Genomic DNA, 17,358 nt, shown 5'->3' on the forward strand with positions numbered 1-17,358 from the left:
TAAACTGAACTGAATACACAACTGCAGACAGGCAATGAACTAATGAGTTCCCATACTATGATGCCCAAATACCTCATTGTCCCCGTGTGGTGGGGAGGTTTAGCTCCAGTGCTCTTAAGGCATTGGGTCCTATTGCCCATTTAGAATCTCAGTGAATAGTGGGGGATTCCAACTCCCTTCGAATTTACCAGTCCTGGTCAATTGCTTTCCCCAGAGCCAGACTCAACTTTGGGCATTTCCCATAGGCCATACTGATATGAGACTTGGCTACCAACCAGTCATAACAAGCCACTGAAACCCAGATATTCAATCGCCTTCCCCTGCTTTGCCTCTGACCTTGCACCACCTTGTATAGCACCTTTAGTATTTGCTGTTTTGTGTCCTGGATTCTCCCTAGGAAGACAGTCAGCCCACTATAACAATTAATTATCCTCTGCTCACATCCCCTTCATGGCCACCCTGATTTTGTTAGCATAAAATAACTCCCTCTTTAGACCAGCATAGCTACTATTTCTATAATCATAACCATCATTTTACAGGTTTGGTGAAAATGAACTTAGGTAAGGACATTGTGTAACACCTCTCCAAGGTTAAGGAGGAGTTGACACTTGTTTTCCTAACTCATAGTCAGCCCAAGAGCTTCAAGTATTCACTTCATGTAGTTATCTATCTCTGCTCAAATATACTTCTCAGAGACCCTGACCACCTAGGATAAAATAGACTCTCCATTGAAACACCCCATTATTAGCTACCTACTTATCTTGCTTTGTTTCTTCATTCCTTGTATACCAACGACATATTGTACAAGGATGGGTTTATTATTACCCTCCCATCCCATCCAAGTGTAATATCTATGAGAGCAGAAGCTCAGCCTGTTTTCTTCACTGCTGTGTCCCCGGGACCCAGAGCTGAGTGGATGAAGGAATTAAAGCTAGACATTAAGTATTTTTTAATGTATGAAATTCATTTTATGGATAAACAGAAACTTTCTCAACACTATGTGTGAGGCACTTAGATAAGCAGTTTACCTGTATTATCCCACTCAGTTCTCACAGTCACACTATGAGGTACATAATATTATCAATACTCATTTTACAAAGGAAGAAACTGAGGCTCACAGAGGTAAACTCTAATGTCATAGAGGTGGTAAGCTGCAGAAGCAAACCCAGTTCGGTCTCATTACAGAGTCTTCCTACTCTCTTGCACAAACTGTGAAACACACACACACACACACACACACACGAAATTAAAGAAGAAACTGAGCTAACAATCCAAGTCTCAAGCATCTACATTATGCTACACATAAACACACACATATAAAATTTTAACATTTAAATGGGATTACCTTCTTATTTTCTGTCAATGTAAGCATGTGTGAAACAGAAGCAAACTCAATACAAGTTCCAGTAAAACTTAAGTTAAAATGCACAATTTTTACTCACATGACTACAAAACTCATATTTTAAAAACCTATTAGGAGTGGGAATTCTAGAATAGTTGACTGAGAAGCACAATAAATCTCCAAAAGCAAAAACAAAACTTGACAAATTTTATAAAACGATGGTTGAAAGACTGTAAATTGACTACAAGCACACAAATTGAAAGGCATTTATTTAAGATTATCTACAAAACCTCATTATGAGGAGTAGGACTCTGTGGAGTTTTAATCCAGCACTGTTCCCATTGTCCATGCCCAGCTTTACTATGCAGAAGTGCTGCCAGAGTAGTGAAAGTTGACTTTAATTGGAACAAAGGTGAAAAATTCCATGCCTAGGGGTATTGCCAAAATAATAATGACCTCCATGACAAACATTTATGGTTTTTTTTTGTGTGTCCGGCAACAGATCGCAACCCTCAGTGTTGCGCCCTTACCGGACTGGGACCGGCAACGGGATCGCAACCCACGGTGTTGCGCCCACACCTCACTCAGCCAGTGAGTGGGAACTGGTCTGTATGTGGGATCCGAACCCTCAGCGGGAGCACCACCGCACTCCGAAGCAGCGCACTGTCGCAGTGCGCCACTGGGCCGGCCCCAATGACAAACATTTATGGAAAGGCAACATTATGAACCAAGGTCTAAGTACTGATTGGGGTAAGCTATAGAGAGAGGGGCCAGAAATTTAAGACCAAGATCTGGACCAGAGAGATAAAGCAGGTCTTATTTATGCCCAGAATAGCTAAAGCAATCTCAAAAAAGATGAGTAAATCTTAAAGATTTACACTTTCCAAGCACTATAAAATCACAGTGACCAAGACAGTAGAACCGTCATAAAGATAGACATATAGATCAATGGAAAGGAATTGAGAGTCCAGAAATAAACCTTGACACATGTGGTCAATTAATTTTGACAAAGGTACCAAGGCAAATCAACAAGGAAAGATAGTATTTTAACAAATGGTTCTGGGGCAATTGGATATCGACACACAAAAATTATAAATTTCAACCTTTAACTCATACCATAAACAAAAAAATTCAAAATGAATTATAGTCTTAACTATACAATCTAAAATTACAAAATAAATTTAGAAGAAACAACAGGAGAAAATATCTGTGACCTTGGATTAGGCAAATATTTCCTGAGCATGACACCAAAAGAATTATCTATAAAAGAAAAAAGTCGATAAATTCAATTTCATCTAAATTTAAAACTATTGTGCATTAGTAAAATGAAAAAGTAATTAACCCTTGGACTTAGAGAAAATGTTTGGAAATCATATATCTAATAAAGTACTTGTAGGGCCGACCCCATGGCTCACTCGGAGAGTGCAGCGCTGGGAGCACAGTGGCCCTGGGAGTGCCGAGGCCATGGGTTCGGATCCTATATAGGGATGGCTGGTTCTCTCACTGCCTGAGTGCAGTGTGGATGACACCAAGCAAGGGTTATGATCCCCTTACCGGTCATAAAAAATAAATAAATAAATAAATAAAGTACTTGTAGTGAAAATATATAAACAATTCATATTAAAAATTGGGCAAAGGATTCAAAAGACATTTCTCTAAGTAATTATATAAAAAATATACTCAACATCTTAGTCATTAGGGAAGTGCAAATCAAATTTACAATGATATAACATTTCACACTCACTAAGATGGCTATAATCGAAAAGACAAAAAAATAACAAGGGCTGGTGAGAATGAGAAAATCTCGTAAACCTTGTATGTTGCTGGTGTAGTCATAACTTAGTGCTGTCATTTTGGAAAACATTTTGGAAGTTTCTTAAAAAGTTAGATACAAATTATCATAAAACCCAGCAATTCCACTAAGCAAAAGAAATAAAAACATATGTTCATTTAGAGAATGTTACATGAATGTTTATAGCAGTATTATTCATAATAGCCTCAAACTGGAAACAGCACAATGTCCACCAACTGGTGAATTGTTAAGCAAAATGTTATACACCCATAAGATGGGCTGTTGTTTAGATATAAAAGGAATGAAATATTGATACATACCACCACATGGATGAGCCTCAAAAACGCTATGCTAAGTAAAACAAGCAACGTATGAGAGACCACATATTGTACGATTCCATCTGTATAAAGTGTACAGAACAGGAAAATCTATAGAGAGAAAGTTGATTAATGGTTTCCTGGGGTTAGAGGTGCAAATACAAAGTAACTGCATATAGGCATGAGGGTGATGGCAGCATTCTGAAATTGAATTGTGGTGGTAGTAGCATAACCATGCAAGTGTACCAAAATGCATTGACTTGCATACTCCAAACTGGTGAATTTTATGGAATATAAATTATCCATCAATAAATCCATTTGAAAAGACTATATAATAGGTTTTGTATATTCTTACCAACAATTACTTGATGAATTTGCTTTGGTGTCAAAATTAGGCTACAATCATGTCTTTCTTAGGGTGTCAATGGGTCTGATTTAAGTCCTTTGAGAACCTGTCAAAACTTACATTTTCCCAAAATTAATCACTTAATATTAGCAAAAGCTATTTTAACAATTCTCATGGCATAACCAAATAAAATATTTCACATGTCTTTCTTCTCAGGGACTCTTCCTCCCTGGGTGCTATATTCTTGGTACTTAGCAATTGGTTAGCTTTGACTGGACACTCTGCTGAAGATAGCTCCTCTTCTACTTCTGCTTCTGAGAGTACGGGTGACTTTAGACCTGATGCTGGCGGTAAGCCTCTGTCTGTATCATTATATGAATACATGCATTCCCTATCAGAATAATAATAATAATAATAATAATAATAATAATAAAAGTACAAGTTATAATAGTAAAGATACAATAATAATAAGTACAACAATAAGGACAAGTCTTTTAAGAAAGTTTACCCGAATATCCCACATAGACCATGCTGTTCCTGCTCCACTCATATCCATTCAAGATAGGTACACTAATCTGCAGAAAATTGTCCTCTGCTGAGGGGACCTCAGGTAAAGGTTCCAGGATGCCTGGATCACTTCTCATTAACCGTTGGCAAGGTAGAAATTTTTTGAGGTTTGAATAAATTTAAATTGAGGTTTAATAACTCTTGTGATCTTAATTGGAGAGATTTTAGTTTAGTTTGGACAAGGTAATTGGAAATGTGCCTTTTAGTGGGTCAAAACCCAAATTTGTGGTTATTTAGAAAATGATGGCATTGCAACTTCAGGAGCTGTGAAACCCATTTGCCTAGCAGCCAATGGAGGGAGAAGAACAGGTTTGGAGCTGTCCAAAAGCCCCATGCCCAGAGGATTCTATCTGTTTGTTTTTCCTGTCAGCTAGCTGAAAAGCCTATTATGAGTATATGCCTTTATATGACACGACTCAGAGTTTATTCTGTGTGAACAACTCACTCACCAGGGTTTTGTCAAAAATATATGCATATATATATCAGTAGCAACAATTGTTGTATATCACAGCAACCTGAGGTGGCATTGCCATTTACAGTTAAAAAGAGGCTAACAAAAAATAAATGATTAAATATATATATATATTTGAATAAGTAAAAAAAAAAAAACCTTGCACATAAAATATTCATATGGTATTTGAAAAGCTCTGACATGTTTCTGGAAATCTAGATTGATGCACACATACATCTGCAGAACTGTGTATATGCCCCACCCCCCAAAATACTTGAGAAATCTCTAAGCTGTCACCTCTGGCTGACTTTCAGGCTGTTTACAAGGGGAAATTGAAGGTGTAAACTACCTTTCAAAACATTGAAGACATGTGCTAACGGACTTACGCAGAGACTCTTGGCATTGGATATGAGACTCATTGGTTCAAGAAATTTAAGAGAATGTTTATTCAATCAATAGCTGACCACTAAATTAACTAAGTAGAGACTTGATTGTCTTGTGTGAAAAAGCCTTTAAAGAATTAGTCTGGAAATAAACAGAACAACAGCAACAAATAGCAACAACAATAAATCTTGGGGTGGTCTGATTTCTGTAGTTTCCAAATTATATTATTTTAAATGCCCAGTTCTCAAGAGAAAATTATGATGCACCCAAATAAACAGGAAAGAATAAACAACACACAGGAAATATGCAGTCAATAGAAAATGTCTGAGGAAACCCAAATGTTGAACTTCTTAGACAAAGACAATGAGTCAGCTATTATAAATATACTCAAGAACAAAAGTAAAACAGGTAAAAAGAATTTAAGGAAGTATAAGAACAATGTCTCACAAAACAATATTAATAAAGTATAGAAATTATAAAAAAGAACAAAATGTTCTAGAGTTGAAGAGTACAGTATCTGAAATTAAAAATTCACAGGAGGGGCTTAACAGCAGCTTTGAACAACCAGAAGAAAAAAATCAGTGGACATTTGAAATTATCTGGACTGAGAAAAAGAGATACGTATAGATGAAAAAAAAGGAAGAGCATATCAAAGATTTTGGGACACCTTTAAGTATAGTATATGCTTGAAGACAGTCTCAGAAGGAGAAAAGATAAAAAAAATGGGAGGAAAAATATTTGAAGAAATAATGACAAAAAAGTTCAAAAACTTAATGAAAATCATTAATCTGCACAGCAAAGAAGCTCAACAAAACCTAAGCAGGCTAAATAAAAGAAATCCATGCCTAGACACATCAGAGTCAAAATGTTAAAAAAAAAAAAAGAGAGAATCTTAAAAACAGCAAGAAAAAAGTGACATCAAATAAAAGTGGTTATGAAACAATAAACAGCTAACTTCTTATCAGAAACATCAGAGGCAAGAAGGCAGTGGGACCACATACTCAAATATTGAAAGAAATAGTCTGTCAACACAAAATTCAATAACTAGCAAAATTATCATTCAAAACTGAAGTATAAATGAATATATTTCCAGATAAACATAAATGTAAAAAATGTGTTACTCATAGGCTTACATTAGAATGATACAAAAAGGAGTCCTTCAGAATAAAATAAAAGGACATTTAAGAGCAATGTAAGTTCAGACAGAGAAATTAAGAACATAGGTAAAGATAACTATCTACACAGTTAAATATAAAATACAGTATAAATGTATTTTTGTTTGCAATGCTTTCCAGCTCCTATCTGATTGAAAAAGCAATATGCAAAGCAATAATTGTTAAATAATTATGTTGATGAGATTTTAAAAAACAAGCATATAATTTGTATGACAACAATAGCACAAACAGGGGCCAGGAAACTGACATATTGATGCAAGGTTTTTGTGTCCTACTGAGATTAAGTTGATATTAATCTGGGCTAAACACTTTTAAGCGTAAATGTTAAATGTAACCCACAGGGCAAACACTAAGAAAATCAAATATTAAAAAAGTATAGTAAAAGAAACATCCAGATCATTAAAATGGTATACTGCTAAATATCTATTTAACACAAAATTAAGCTGTAATAGAAGAAACAAAGAGGATATAAGAATTTTAGAAAACAAAAAAATAAAAGATGTAAAACCTACATTACCAGCAGTTGTATTAAATGTGAACGAATTTTTAAAAGTCTAATTCTTCCCATTATTAAAGTATAATTGACAAATAAAAATTGTATATATTTAAAGTGTATAACACGATGATTTGATATATGTATGTCTTGTGAAATGATTAGATCAATCCAATTAACATATCTATGCTTTTTGGCAGGGGTGAAAACATTTAAGATTTACCCTCTGAGCATTTTTCAAGTATATACTACATTAACTATACTCATTATACTGTACCGTAGATCTCCATAACTTATTCATCCTGTCTAACTGAAGTTTTGTGCTCTTTGACCAACATCTCCCAATTTCCTCCACCACTTGCTCCTGGCAATCACAACTCTACACCCTGTGTCTACGAGTTCACCTTTAATAGATTCTGAATATAAATTAGATCACGTAGTATTTGTCTTTCTGCACCTGGCTGATTACACTTAGCATGATGTCCTCCAAGTTCATCTGTGTTTTTACAAATGAAAGGATTTCTTTCTTTTTTTAAGGCTGAGTAGTATTCCATTGCGTGCACGTGTATGTGTACACACACACACACACACACACACACACACATATTTTCTTTACCCAAAAGAAATTAAATCAATATTTCAAAGTGATATATCCATTCCCATGTTCTTACAACATTATTCACAGTAGCCTATATAGAAATCAACCTAGGTGTCCCTCAGTGAATGAATGGATAAATGTAAATTGATTAAACATAGCAATTAAAAGGCAGATATTGACAGAGTGGATAAAAATACACTGTCTATATAGTGTTTATAAGAGACACACTTCATATACAAAGACACAAATAGATTGAAAGTAAAAGGATGGCAAAAGATATACTATGCAAGCAATACCCAAAAGAGAGCTGGGGTGCTTATACTAATATGAAATAAAATAAACATTAATTTAAAAACTGCTACAATGAAAAAAGTATATTTTATAATGATAAGAGTCAAGACACCAAGAATGCATAATTATAACCATATATGTTTTAATTATAATGACAGAGCCCCAAATTATGTGAAAAAACAGACAGAAATTAAGAGACAAATATGCAATTCAATGGTAGTAATTGGAGACTTTAATACCCAGCTTTGAATAAGTTACAAATACTAGGCATATGATCAACAAGTACACAGAGATTTGAAACACACTATAAATCAACTGGACCTAAGACACATCTGTAGGACATTCTGCCAAACGAAAGAATGCACCTGTTTCCCAAGTGCACATGAAACATTTTGCAAGACAAAAAGATTATACTCTACACAATATGTTTCTCAGCCACAATGCAATGAAATTATAAATCAGTAAGAAAATGAAAAGTATGAAATTCACAAATATGTGGAAATTAAACAATGCACATCTATAAATGAACAAATCAAGGAAAAAATCATAAGTGAAATTTGAGAATACTTTCAGATAAAGGAAAACTAAAACATAGCATAACAAAAGTTTTAAAATGCAGCAAAAGCAATGATTAGATGTAAACTTATAGCTGTAAAAACCTACACTAAAAAGAAAATAGGCCTTGAATCAATCAACTAACCTTCAATTTTAGGGAAAAATTTTAAAAAGAAGAGCAAAGCAAACTCAAAGTTAGCAAAGGAAAGGAATAGAAAAGACAGCAGCAATAATAAATGATGTAGAGTCAAGAAAACAATACAAAAAATCAGCAAACCGAAAACTATGTCTTTCAAATGATCAATAACATTGAAAAAAATTTTGCTAAACTGACTAAGCCAAAAAAAAAAAAAAAGATACATTTCTGCCTGAAAGCAGCCAAGAGAGCAATGCCCAGGGTCCTAGAAGATGAGAGCAGCCCCTCTTCCAGGAAGCAGGCAAGGAGCAGAGCACATGTGGAGTCCCAGACAGGAGCCAAGGGTAGCCCCCTCGATCCACAAGCAGGAAAGAGAGCATGCCAAAAATACTACTTCTTCAAAGGTGGCCCATCACAGCCACCCCCACAGCCACCATGCAGGTGGCCCACCAGACACTCAACTGAATTGACACAAGAAGAGTCACCAATGGAGAACAGAAAAAGAAGAGGACATCTTTCTCCTCAAAGCCCACTCCAGAGTAATAAAAGAAGCAACTGCTCTACCAGATGACCAGGCATCAACTTAGAGATACTAGAAATACAAAAACCCAACATCAACATAGAGATACTAAAAATACAAAAACTACCCAATGAATATAATAATTCTCAAATACCAGACACTATAGAGCAGGAAACTCTTGAAATGGCTGAAAAGGAATTCTAAGCAATGATCTTAAGGAAACTCATTGAGGTACAAGAAGACGCAGTTACACAACATAATGAAATTAGAAAAAACTCCAGGATATGAAGGAGGAAATCAACAAAGAGATTAACACCTTAAAAAAGAACATAGAAAAACTCATAGAACTGAAAGATGCTCTTATCAAAATAAGAAACACAACTGAGAGCTTAAGCAGCAGGCCACAATAAGCAGAAGAAATAATTTCAGAGCACAAAAATAGTCTTTTTGAAATAACCCAGGCAGACAAAAAAAAGGAAAAAAAATTTGAAAAAATGAAGAATATCTAAGAAAGCTAATAAACAAACTTAAGCAAACAGATATTCAGATAATGGGTGTTCCAGAAGGGGAAAAGAAAGAAAAAGGCACAGAAAGCTTTTTCAACAAAATAACAGAAAACTTCCCCAGTGTAGGGAAAGACACAGACCTTCAGATTCAGGAGGCTCAAAGATCCCCAAAGATTCAACCCGAAAAGATCCACTCCAACACATATTGTAGTCAAACTGGCAAACTTAAAACACATAGAGAGTCTTAAAAGAAGCTCAAAAAAAGCTTTAAGTCACCTATAAGGGAGCCCCTATCAGAATAACAGCAGACTTCTCAACAGAAACTCTAGAGGCCAGAAGAAAATGGGATGACATATTCGAAATACTAAAAGAAAACAACTGCCAGGCAAGAATACTATACTATAGCAAGGCTATATACTTCAGAAATGAGGGAAGCCCTTACCAACAGGGTTGTGAATAGCTTTATCATAAGCCCTTGTGAAGTTCCTCCAGGGCAGATATTTTGGGCTGTATCTAAACCAAATAGCAAAATATCTGGCTCAAGTATAGTTTTTATGCATCATGGAAAGGAATATGACAGAGTCAAATTTGTCCATTCTATCCTCCATATGTCCAGGAGTTCCTCAGAAAAAGACCTAGTGGCCATATGGAGGAATTAAAAATGGGATCCTTGCTGATTTTTGTACCACTTTGGCCCTTTGGCAGTTGAGAAGAATGTAAAGCAAGGGACTCTAACCTGACGTCCAAGGACAAAGTGGATCTGTGCATTAGAATGGGGAATAAATTCCATCTTGACTTCCACTAACTTTTAACAGCAATTTAAATCAAAATACAATAGTATTAGCTGTTTCTATGACCTGGTCACCAAATAATTTATTTAAGTTCTTACACATATCTTCACATACAATGTGTGTTCATCCCTACTTTTAAAGTATGGTAGGTATTAGCTCCATTAATTTTATTATGCATTGTGTTTATGAAGAAGTACATATTTTACTTTATTACTCATTTAAGATATTCTGATAATTTATAGAAATATTAGTTTCTTCTGTTCCATGGACTGAATTGTTTTCCCCCAAATTCATATGTTGAACTCCAAACCCACAATGTGACTGTGTTTTCAGATAAGGAATATAAGGAGGTAATTAAGATTAAATGAGGTCATAATAATGTGGCTCTGATCCTATAAGACTAGTATCCTTATTAGACGAGGGAATTTTTTCTCTCTCTCTCTCCCCCCATGCTCACATGAAGAACAGGTCACGTGACGACACAGTGAAATGGCAGCTATCTATAAGCCAAGAAAAGAATGGAACCTACCTGGTGGCAGCCTGATGGTGAACTCCCCAGGCTCCAAAAATGTGAGAAATAAATTTCTGTTGTTTAAGATACTTAGTCTGTGGTATTTTGTTATGGCGGCCCTAGCAGATTGAGATATTCTTTAACTCTTGCATCTTATTTTATATATTTAGAAATACTATTCTACAAAGTACAATAGGATTCAGGAGATTGTCAGAAAGCCTGATAACATTTTCAAAAGTTGAAAAATCCTAATCTATAGCAACAGAATCATGGGAGATTTCTACTCTTATTTTAATATATACGTGTGTGTGTGTGTGTGTGTGTGTGCATGTGTGTGTGTGTGTGTATGGCCTTTCATTCTCTCTGTTTTCCTTAGAGACTTGCTGCTATAGACTGAATGTTTTTTGCTCTCCTCACCCCTTCCAATCAAATGCTGAAACTTAATTCCCAATGTGATGAGATTACAGGTGGGACCTTTTGGAGATAAATAGTTCATGAGAGTGGAGCACTCAAGAATAGGATTAGTGCCCATATAAAAGGGGCCCTAAAGAGCTCTCTCTATCCTTTCTCCCATATGCGGACACAGCAAGACTTCTGCCTGTGAACCACGAAGCAGATCATCATCAGACACTAAATCTGCCAGTGCCTTGATCTTGCACTCTCCAACCTCCAAAACTGTGAGATATAAATGTCTGTTGTTTAAGCCACCCAATCTATGGTATTTTTGTTATAACAGCCCTAACAGACTAAGACATTTCCCTAATTCTTATTGTTACTAATTATTCAGTGTCATAGAAAGAAATGTTTTAAAATCATGGCACTTAAAGAATCCAGCTTTTGTTGGGATTTTAGCAAGAATATTAACCCAGAAAAATATGTGTACCATGGCCTTCTTTCATTTTGATGGCCATGCTAAGCAAAACTGTTCTGAGATACAGAGATGAATGACAAATATCCCAAGCTCATAGAGCATAGGGTCCATGATGAAGTGTAAGTCTGTGAAAAAAAATCACAAAGCAGAATGATGAACACTTCACAACTTTTCAAACTTAGTTCATATACTCCTATGCTGATCCTACAGTCCTTATGTATAAATGTATGTCTTATATTTCTTCTTGCCTGTTCCTACCTTTTGCTTCTACAATTCCTTCTTCCCACACTTTTTAATGCTTGTAGGAAAGATTGTGATCATTAAGATTTTACTCATATGCTTCATATCTCAATTTGTATATAAGGTTAAACAACAGAATATAGTGCTTATGTGGAAAATAAAAGGCTTAGTACCTCATAATTCTCCTTAATTATCTTATCTTCTTTCATGATGTTCTCTGTTATATCTAGATAGTGATATTCCTAAGCAATCAGATCACAGAGTATTTTTTCTTCTATAACATATAATAGTGAATGTGTTCTGCCTGGTAAAACTACCTCTATTTGTGGAAATTTTTGTTTTCTTCTCTACTTCATGGTTGGCTCCTTAAGGGCCAGATATGTGATTTTTCCCCCATATCCTCCATTTCTAAGAACAGTGCTCAAGGTGCCTCTTTATAAGATTTTGTTGAATAAGTAAACTCCACATTGTAGAGAAAAAAAAAAAAACTAAGTCAATCACTGTGAGAAAATTGACGAAGTGCTCATTTCTAAGCACAGCTGTTCAACAGATCAGTTTCAAAATGTGGCTAAAATAGTTTCCTGTTATGAGCCTTGCATTGATAATTCCTTTGCATTTAATTAGCATAAGAACATCTTAACTGCTCTTGTTATGCTTATGAATCATGTTCCCACAAAAAAAATGTGTGATGAATATAAAGTTTTATCTTCCATGTAGTTTCAAAGGTGTTGTTTATATGCATCTGGTTGCTTACAAACAACAGCTTACAGATAGCGGAATTTTTTAAAAAAACAGGACATACTACAATTTTTTAAATGCCAACTGAAAGATTTCATCACTTTACCAATCACATAAGGAGAGAAAATTTTATTATTTAGGGAACTATTAGCTGAAGTAAATCTGAGGAATTATATCAGTTAGTATAGGCTAGGTTATGCTGCACTAACAAACCAACCCATATCTCTGTGGATAAGTGCAATAGTTTATTTCTTGCTTGCTCTTCAGATCCATCCTGGTGGAGACTGCACTCAGAGATTCTTGATGAACAAGGCTACATTTCTATATGGGTCTCTATAATAATTGCGGCAAGAGAAGGGAAATTGGAAAACTCCTCACCATTTCTTAAACTATCACTCAGAAATGAAATACAGCACTTCTCCTCACAGGCCTTTGGCAAAATAAATTATATACTAATACATATCTTCAACATTAGTGCAGAGGTACAATATTACCTTATGCCTAAAAAGAGGAAAACAAGAACATCTGTAAAAGAAAAAGAAAAAAAAAAAAAAAAACCTCTAAAAAAATCCAGTTAGCTTTTGGTGATTTTCTTTTTTTTTTTGTACCTATTCTTGTTCTCCTGTGTTACCTTGTTGATTAAACCTAGAGACCACAGTGGGGTTTTACTGAGAAAATATATTAATTATTATATGGCAGTTTGCATTAGAAAATTAATCATAGGGGTACTACAACAGATGTTCATTCTGCTCATAATTTAAAATGTCTGCTTTTAAATTTTATTTGTTTATAGAAATCTCTTCAAGACAAACATTAAAGAGAGCTTTAGGAAAAATGGGATGTATAACATTGCTAAGTATTATTCTATTAAAACCTATTTAAAGATCAAAAGGCCTCACTATGCTGATAAAGCCAAATTGACAAAATATTAGATTACTTTGTGCTTTATGTGGAGATAAAGTTCTCTTTGGCAGCTACTCATGGTGAAGACTTGGTTGCCCACCCCAATAACCATTTGCAATTTCTTCCTCACTAACAAAACCCTAATTTTATTTAGATGTGTATATGGAGAAGAGACGTTTCCCAGTCTTCTTTCCAGCTACATTTGATTATATAATTAAAATTTAGCATTGGAGAGCAGAACTAAATGAAATAGGGACCCAAGAAATAGTATTAAAGATCAATGAAACAAAAAGTTTTTTTTTTTTTTTTCCTTTTTGTCTTTTTTACTGACCAGCAACGGGATCGCAACCCTCGGTGTTGCGCCCGCACCGCGCTCAGCCAGTGAGCGGGAACCGGTATCCACATGGGATCCAAACCCTCGGCGGGAGTGCCACCGTGCTCCCAAGCGGTGCACTCTCCAGTGCGCCTCCGGGCCGGCCCAAAGATGGGTTTTTTAAAAGATAATTCAAATAGACAAACCATTAGTTAGGTTAACCAAAAAAAAAAAAAAAAAAAAAGGAGAAGATCCAAATAACACAAATTAGAAATGAAAAGGAAGACATAACAAACAATACCATAGAAATACAAAGAATCATTAGAGACTATTATAAACAAAAGTACACCAACAAATGCAAAAACCTGGAGGAAATGTATAAATTTCTGGACACACAAATACCACCCAGTCTAAACCAAGAAGAAATATAAAACCTATACAGACCAATAACAAGCAAGGAGACTGATGAAGTAATCAGCAATCTTCCAACAAAGAAAAGCCGAGGACCAGATGGCTTTCCACCCAAATACTGTCAAACGATTAAAGAGGAATTAATGCCAATTCTCCTTAAACTATTCCAAAAAATTGAAACAGAACCCATTCTCCCAAACTCATTCTATGAGGCCGGCATCACCCGGAGATCAAAACCTGACAAAGATACAACAAAAAGAAAAAATTACAGGCCAATATCCTTAATGAAGATAGACACCAAAATCCTCAGCAAAATATTAGCAATCAAAATACAGCAACACATCAAAAAAATTAAACTATACACCATGATCAAGTGGGGCTTGTCCCAGGTATGCAAATATGGTTCAACATACAAAAGATAATAAATGCAATGCACCACATCAATGCAACCAAGGACAAAAAAAAAAAAAACAACACATGATTATCTCAATAGATGCAGAAAATCTTTCAACAAAATTCAAAAATCCTTTATGATAATGTCTCTCAGCCAATTAAGTATAGAAGGAAATCATCTCAACACAATAAAAGTCATATATGACAAATAAATGCCATCGTGAATGGGAAAAAGCTAAAATCTTTTCCCTTAAGTACAGGAAAAAGTAAAGGATGCCTACTCTCACTCCTCCTATTTAACACAGAATTGGAAGTACTAGCCAGAGCAATAAGTCAAGAGAAAGAAATAAAGAGCATCCACATTCGAACAGATGAAGTCTAACTGTGCCTGTTTGTAGACAATATGATCTTATATGTAGAAAAACCTAATGACTCTATCAGAGCTGATTAACAATTTCAGTAATGTTGCAGGATACAAAATCAACACCCCAAATTCAGTAGCATTTTATACTTCTGTATCAAACTAGCAGAAAATGAAATCAATAAAGCAAGACTAATTACAATAGGTGCCAAGAAAACAAAATACCAAGGAATCAATTTCACCAAGGAGGTGAAAGATCTCTACAATGAGAACTACAAAGCACTATTGAAAATAATTGAAGAGGACACAAAAAAGGTGCAAAGACACACTGTGCTCTTGGACTGGAAGAATTAACATTGTGAAAATGTCCATACTACCCAAAGCAATCTACAGATTCAATGCAATCCCCATCAAAATACCAATGACATTCTTCACAGAAATAGAAAATACAATGCTAACATTCATATGAAACAGAAAAAGACCCTGAATAGCCAAAGCAGTCCTGAGAGGAAGGATTGGAGGCTTGAGGGGAAAATAAAAAGTGTATGATCATCATCTCAGATTACGGGAAATGAAATGAATGAGGGAATGTAGTAGGAATGTCAAAAATCTTAAAGAACCCACTTGGAGTTAGGGGTTATAAAAATAAAGTGAAACCTTTCAGCATGACTTTTTATTTTTCTCAAGTACAATCAGCTTTTCACATGCAGAACCAGAGTAGACTAAAAGTTGAATTTAATATGGTTAGAGGTTTTTCCACACAGTCACTATGGGAGATGTGCCAAGAGATTTAAGCGTACATGGAAATTAGGGATTAAAATAATGGACAATAGAATATACACTGGGCAAAAATATAAACATGAAGTTTTTGAGACACTAGAAATAAGATAGAAACTATGGATTATAGGCTCTAATTGTGTGAAAGAACAGTTTTGCAGAGAAAGCAGTGTAACGAGAACCTCCTCAAAGAGTTTTTATTTCTTGACTAATGCTCTTACTAGTCAATACTAGACTCTGAATTACCTTTAAGGCAAACCTAGCATCTCTGTCTCTAACTATTCAAAATTAGGTTAATCTGCAAGCTTCACACAAATGTTCTGTCTATGATCAGCAGACATAGCTCAGTATCACAAACCATAATGTAAGTAGTAACAGTAATACATTTATGTCCTAGGAACACAGTTACATCCAATCCTTTTCTTTCTTTTTTTTTTTTTTTTTTTTTTTTTTTTTTCGTGACTGGTAAGGGGATCGCAACCCTTTGGTGTGGTGTCGCCCACACCACACTCAGCCAGTGATTGCACCGGCCATCCCTTTATAGGATCCGAACCCATGGTGGGAGCATCGCTGCCCTCCCAGCGCCGCACTCTCCCGAGTGCGCCATGGGGCCGGCCCCATCCAAACCTTTTCAATATCACTTGTACTGACATGTAAATCTTCTAGTCTTTCGATTTGCCTAAGCATCCAGGATGGACTAACTCCTTCTTGGCATGGCTTATTTTTCTGAAATTGATTTCTACCCTACCTAGGTCTTTATTTTCTCTCTGATCTGTCCTGCCAAGCTGAACTCCAAGTCCTCTTTCATTTTTTTCCTCACACCAACCCAATATTACCTGAGAATGTAAAAAGTATAATGCAACTTGACATGTGAACTGCAAAACAAATGCACTTATCGGTATCCTGTAACAGGGTGCTACACCCTAATTACTAGATCTCTAGGTCTTGTTCTTGGGCTGTTTCTCTATATAGATTCTAAGAGAGCTGAAGGTCTGGTAAAATTGAAATGGGTCATTTGTTCCCATCCCAATTCCTAGGAGAAAACCTATGCAAATATTGTTTTATTTCAGTTTGTTTTTAATTCCTTAAACTCTAGATCATCATGTTTATTTAATGTAATTTTAAAATTGTGATGTCATCTGAATTCTAAACTGAAAAATTATTATGTAAATGACTGTGGGGTTGACTTCACTCTTAACATGCCACAGATGACACTTTAAGGTCTCTTAAATCTGTTTGTATTTTTGTTCTCTCTAACAATTATAACAATTACATATTTTTATTAAATCAACTGTACAAGCAGTGTTGTGCAAACTTCTAAACTATCAAAACTGCTAAAACATTTAATGATTTTGTTAGTTTCACATTTACTTTTGATGGTTTTATAATTATCATCTCTCAAAAATCCATCTTTATTTCCTACGGACTCAAATCTCAAAAAGACAGCATAATCCTGCCTGTGTGAAGGTTCAATATCCTTTTTACCATCAACCATCAGCCTGTAAAAAAATCACAATGTGTTATTTTAAAAGGAAAGGTGATAAATTTTATCTTCTCTCAAAAGGAAAGATCAACC

The 17,358-nt window shown here is 35.2% G+C and overlaps 1 protein-coding gene across 1 annotated transcript in view; it reads right to left on the reverse strand.

Annotated features, from left to right (window-relative positions):
* Positions 1-14,456: 14,456 nt before the first annotated feature.
* Positions 14,457-17,358, reverse strand: part of LOC103585967 (uncharacterized protein CXorf22-like) — a 34,870-nt gene continuing 31,968 nt past the window's right edge. The window contains 2 exon segments of the mRNA XM_008567077.1: positions 14,457-14,488; positions 17,154-17,281. Of these exon segments, the coding sequence (XP_008565299.1) occupies positions 14,457-14,488; positions 17,154-17,281 (160 nt within the window).

This window comes from Galeopterus variegatus, unplaced genomic scaffold, assembly GCF_000696425.1.
Source record: "Galeopterus variegatus unplaced genomic scaffold, G_variegatus-3.0.2 Scaffold291, whole genome shotgun sequence".
In the NCBI taxonomy this organism is placed as follows: Eukaryota; Metazoa; Chordata; class Mammalia; order Dermoptera; family Cynocephalidae; genus Galeopterus; species Galeopterus variegatus.